Source organism: Gadus macrocephalus, chromosome 4 (assembly GCF_031168955.1).
Source record: "Gadus macrocephalus chromosome 4, ASM3116895v1".
Taxonomy (NCBI): Eukaryota; Metazoa; Chordata; class Actinopteri; order Gadiformes; family Gadidae; genus Gadus; species Gadus macrocephalus.
This window is the reverse complement of record NC_082385.1, coordinates 4,772,566-4,778,375: the sequence shown is the minus strand read 5'-3', so window position 1 is coordinate 4,778,375 and position 5,810 is coordinate 4,772,566. Positions and strand designations below refer to the sequence as shown.

The 5,810-nt window shown below is 52.0% G+C and overlaps 1 protein-coding gene across 1 annotated transcript in view; it reads left to right on the top strand.

Moving 5' to 3' along the window:
• Positions 1-3,077: 3,077 nt before the first annotated feature.
• The window catches only part of LOC132456661 (neuron navigator 3-like), a gene marked incomplete at its 3' end in the record, with an annotated part of 37,731 nt that continues 34,998 nt past the window's right edge, over positions 3,078-5,810 (top strand). Inside the window, 2 exon segments of the mRNA XM_060051067.1 lie at positions 3,078-3,145; positions 3,965-4,107. Of these exon segments, the coding sequence (XP_059907050.1) occupies positions 3,078-3,145; positions 3,965-4,107 (211 nt within the window).

Sequence of the window (5,810 nt, the reverse complement as noted above, 5' to 3'; positions counted from 1 at the left end):
CTCGTTTGGAACAACGGGCTGACTGCACGTACGATCATGACATGTCGGAAAGGAGGGGAAGGAAACTGGGACACGGGGAAGATTGGGACGGATGGCTTTGAGTCGTCACTAGTTCTGAAAAATCGACTTAGGCTGATTTCAGGTTTTTCCGATTATTTTCCATTTCGAGGCGAGACCCTTAAGCCTGTGAGTCACGCTAATGTTGCTAAATGTGGCGTAAAGAGCTAACGCTAGCGCTAGGTTTTCCTGGTGCGGTTGGTTGTCTCCTGTGTCAGAGGAATGACGGCTCATTTGTTCCTGTCAGGCCCAGCGTCCTCGTCCATCAACCACTCGACACCCACAGAGACACGGACACATTACCGCCAGTGGAAAACCCAGGGCAGCACATTCAGCTGCTAGCCTTATACAGCTAGCTCTTTGATGCTAGCTCAGTATGTAGGCTAGTGTCTTCGGTGACCCTGGGAGGGAACAGGTGTTGTTTAGGGCTTAGATGACACTATACTAGACTTGCTTTCTCTCTGACAGGGCTTAGAGGACACTATAGGGGGACTAGCTCTCTCTCTCTCTCTCTCTAAGAGTGCTAAGAGGACACTTTAGCATGTAGCTTCAATGTTAGACATAGGCGAGAGAAGGTTTATCCACCAAAACCGTATTCTGTGTCCAGTCGTTCAACAGACCCAGATGTTCAACGTGATTTCAGTTTGCTGCTCTCAGTGTCTTTAACGTATTAAGGAGATTGAGGAGATTTCAGGGGGAAGATTTCAGGGTGGCGATTGAGGATGTGAGAATGTTTGGTTTTAGTTCTGGTTTGTCTTCTGGAAACAGATGTGTTGGTGCTTTAGAACTCTGACCCCCCTCATAAACCACGCCGTGCTCCCAGACCCCGGGAGGCACAACAAACGGTGAAATGTTTTGAGGCGTCTTGCATTCAGGCGAACTAAGCTAGAAGCAGGCAAGAACCTTCTTCATCCAAACTCAACCTCCACCACCACCCAAACCTCTTCATGATGATGCTGTCTCTTGTCCCTTGGGAACGGAACAGAACCTCCTCTCCTCAGGGGAACCCACTATCCCAGCAGGACCACTCTCTTCCTTCTCCCCCCTTTCCCCCCGTCCTCTCCTCTCCTCTCCTTTCCTCTCCTCTCCTCTCCTCTCCTCTCCTCTCCTCTCCTCTCCTCTCCTCTCCTCTCCTCTCCTCTCATCTTCTCCTCCCCTCCCTCTCTCCCCTGCCCTCCCCTCCCCTCTCCTCTCCTCCCCTCTCCTCTCCTCCCCTCTCCTTCCTCCCCCTCTCCTCCTCTCCTCTCCTCCTCTCTCCCCTTCCCTCCTCTCCTCTCCTCTCCTCTCCTCTCTCTCCTCTCCTCCTCCCCTCCCTCCCTCTATGCTGGGTTGGAAAACTAAACTCTGCGGTTCTTTCGTGGATTCCTCCCCACTGCTCCCTAACCATCAGCTAGCATCAGCCAGGACGCTGCGGCGGCGTCTTCATCACCGCATCACTGCCTCAGTCTTCCTTTTTTATCGACGCCTCAGTCTTCATCACCGCCTCAGTCTTCATCACCGGTCTCAGTCTTCATCTTCATCACCGCCTCAGTCTTCATCTTCATCACTGCCTCAGTCTTCATCTTCATCAACGCCTCAGTCTTCATCTTCATCACTGCCTCAGTCTTCATCTTCATCAACGCCTCAGTCTTCATCACCGCCTTAGTCTTCATCACCGGTCTCAGTCTTCACCTTCATCACACCTCAGTCTTCCTCACCGCCTCAGTCTTCATCACCGTTTTCAGTCTCATCTTCATCCCTGCCTCTCTCTTAATCTTCATCACCTCAGGCTTCATTACAGTCTTCCTCATCACTCCCAGCTAGCCACCGCTAACCGAACTCTGGCTAGCAACCAACGGCTCTGGCCTGGAGGCTCTGGCACGCTTTTACTTTGAAAAGCGCAGTCGTCGTCCTGCACTTCCTCCTTTAAAGGCGACAGACGCAGGCCTCTCCACGAGATGAACCGACTGTTTATTTGGTCTTCTCGGAATTGAGCTTTCCATCACACACACACGCACACTCCCATTCACACGTACACACAGATGCACACGCACACACTGACACACTCTCAAACATTCACACACTTATACATGAGCACACACACACGCAAACTCACACACGCACACAAACACACACACACACACACACACAAACACAGAGGTATACACATGCAAATACACACTACTGCTAACACACACACACACACACCCTGACACCAGCATAAACACATGAACACACAAATATCGTCCCAACCGTACACACATACACACACACACACACACACACACACACACACACACACACACACACACACACACACACACACACACACACACACACACACACACACACACACACACACACACACACACACACACACACACACACACACACACACACACACACACACACTCCCAGAGTCTGTACAGCAGATGTTGAGGGCTCGCTGCCAGGTTATTTGAGACTGTAAATATTTGAGCGAGTAAATATTTGAGAGTGTAGAAGAATATGATGAAGATGGCCGTGGATAATGAGGATAAATTGGCCGGTGTCACAGACATTTACTCTGATGTTCTGGAGCCACCAGACACCACCTCAGACCAGGAGAACGCACTGCTTTGTGTTCTGGACCCAGACTGCTCTGTGTTCTACACAAGGCGTACATACGACCGCTGGACCTTAACAGTCCTAGAGGAACACCTTCAACCTTCTGCTGGGGTTAATCCAGAGTTCCTTCTCTTAACTGGTGGACTTTTTGGTAGTTATTCACAGAGTATCTGTGGATTCACAGACACTGAGCATGGTTGATGAGTGTAGGAACTAGAGGTTGGGTGTGTGTGTGTGTGTGTGTGTGTGTGTGTGTGTGTGTGTGTGTGTGTGTGTGTGTGTGTGTGTGTGTGTGTGTGTGTGTGTGTGTGTGTGTGTGTGTGTGCGTGCGTGCGTTTGTGCGTGTGCGTTTGTGCGTGTGTGTGTGTTTATTAGGAACTAGTAAAGTACTACTATACCACTCCACCTCTGTGTGGAGCCCAGCGGGTGTAGCCATGAACGGAAGCCCCTCTGGTCTCCTGAGACTGGTTCATACTGGTTCACGGTCGGCGGCCCACCACCTGTGAGACCACATCCCCCCCGACACTTTATGAAGATCTGAACCCCCACACGTCTGTCTGACGGCCTGCGGCCCCCCACGTGGGGAGCAGAGGCAGGGCTCCGGGCCCCACGGGAGAGCTCTCTCTCTGGGGGTCCGGGCCGGAACCGCCCTGCCCTGGGGACGGAGAGGAGGCCGGGACCATGTGGTCCCCAGGCCTGCGGAGCACAGCTCTGTGTGTGTCTGCTGCCAGCCTGTCTCTCTCTCTATCATCGGCCTGTCTCTCTCTCTATCTACCAGTCTGTCTCTCTCTATCGTCATCTCTCTAAGTCCTCTCGTCAAGTCCTTCAGGCAATTTTCTCTTGTCGTGTGTATTGTGTTTACTTGTATATGTGTGTTTGTGTGTGTGTGTACATGTAAAGCTAGTGTGTGTGTGTGTGTGTGTGTGTGTGTGTGTGTGTGTGTGTGTGTGTGTGTGTGTGTTACTATAATTGTGTGTTTGTGTGTGTGAGCGTCTCTTTTAATGTAATGATGTGTGTGTGTGTGTGTGTGTGTGTGTGTGTGTGTGTGTGTGTGTGTGTGTGTGTGTGTGTGTGTGTGTGTGTGTGTGTGTGCGTGTGTGTGTGTGTGTGTGTGTGTGTGTCTGTGTCTGTGTTACCCATAATTATGCATGTGTATGTGAGTGTGCGTGCGCGATGCCATGCGTCCTCTCAGTGTGTAGGTGGGGGACACACTGCGGTCCCCTGTGTGTCGCGGGGGCTCCGTCCCCCCGGGGCCGCGTGGGGGTCAGTCTTCCGCCACACAATGAGATGCTTTATGGGTAATCTGCTGATCATCCCTCAGCCCGGAGACGGAGGAGCTGTCATATGTCCCGCGTCTGTCCGTGCGTCTGACCGCCTGCTCCTTCCCCCAGATCCAGAATGTGGACGCCTGTCTCAGCTTCCTGGACGCCAGAGGAGTGAACGTACAGGGCCTCTCTGCCGAAGGTAAGGACCCCCCTAGCCCCTCACACACTCTCTGGGGAGCCCGGGCGCGTGGGCGCCCTACTGGTCCTCACTAGCCACTCTGTCTCTCTTTCTACCAGCCTGTCTCTCTCTATCATCAGCCTGTCTCTCTCTCTCTATCTACCAGCCTGTCTCTCTCTATCATCAGCCTGTCTCTCTCTCTCTATCTACCAGCCTGTCTCTCTCTATCATCAGCCTGTCTCTCTCTCTCTATCTACCAGCCTGTCTCTCTCTATCATCAGCCCTTCTCTCTCTCGGCCGGTCTGTCTCCCTCACTGTATCTACCCTCAGCCTGTCTCTCTCTCTATCTTCTGCCTGTCTCTCTCTCTCTTTCATCAGCCTGTCTCTCTCTCTATCATCAGCCTGTCGCTCTCTAGCATTAGCCTGTCTCTCTATCTACCAGTCTGTCTCCCTGTCTCTACCAGCCTGTCTCTCTCTATCATCAGCCTGTCTCTCTCTCTATCTACCAGTCTGTCTCCCTGTCTATACCAGCCTGTCTCTCTCTATCATCTGCCTTTCTCTCTCTCTCTATCTACCAGTCTGTCTCGCTCTCTATCCTGAGCCTGTCTCTCTCTCTCTGTCATCAGTCTGTCTCTCTCTCTCCTTCAGCCAGTCCAGTCCTCTGGTCCTCTGGTCCAGTCCTCGTTCAGATGCTTCATTTGTTTTATTACTAAAACTAGTGAAGGGAACACGTGAACTTCTATGAATAGATCTGTCTCACGGGCATGGATAGCGACCGGAAGAGGGGCAGAGGATAGTCCACTTTCAATATCTCTCGGGGGGGGAACTCCCGTTGCCGCGGCGACCCGTGGCATTCAGCCCCGCGGCTGTGAAGGGTGTCGTCACAGCCCCCCCCCGCCCCCCCCACCCCAACCTCCAACCGGGCAGCTGTCGGGTCGTCTGCCCCAGGAGGAGCGCCGAGAGGGTCTACTTTAAAACAGGACCCCCCCCCCCCCCCCTAATGGGCCTGGCGTCACCTTGACCCTTGACTCTGACCAGCGACGGGAATAGCTTGAGAACCCAACACACATACACACACACAAGCACAAACACACGCACACACACACACACACACACACACACACACACACACATAAAAACACATATAAACACACACAAACACACAAATACACACACAAACACAATTACACACACACACAAACACACACACAGGAACTCATACACACACACATACACACACACACACACACGCACACACACACACACACACACACCCTCCAAGCAGCTCAGTGACTGTGTGCTGGTGGAATGAGGAAGAGACTGTAAATATCCCAGTAGGGTACTGCGGAAAGACCCTTCAGCATGTCTCACTGTCTGTCTCCATCGTACTGACTGTGTCTTACCGTCTGTGACTCTATCTTACTGTCTGTCTCTATCGTACTGACTGTGTCTTACCGTCTGTGTCTCTGTCTCACTGTCTGTCTCTACCTTACTGACTGTGTCTTACTGTCTGTGACTCTGTCTTAAACTGTGTGTGTGTGTGTGTGTGTGTGTGTGTGTGTGTGTGTGTGTGTGTGTGTGTGTGTGTGTGTGTACATGTATGTGTTTATCAGAACCGATAAGTTGTGTGTGTGTTTGTTTCTGGCGTGGTGCCTGGGTGAGAGCATGTGTGTGTGTTTATCAGGAACAAGAGGTTGTGTGTGTGTGTGTGTGTGTGTGCGTGC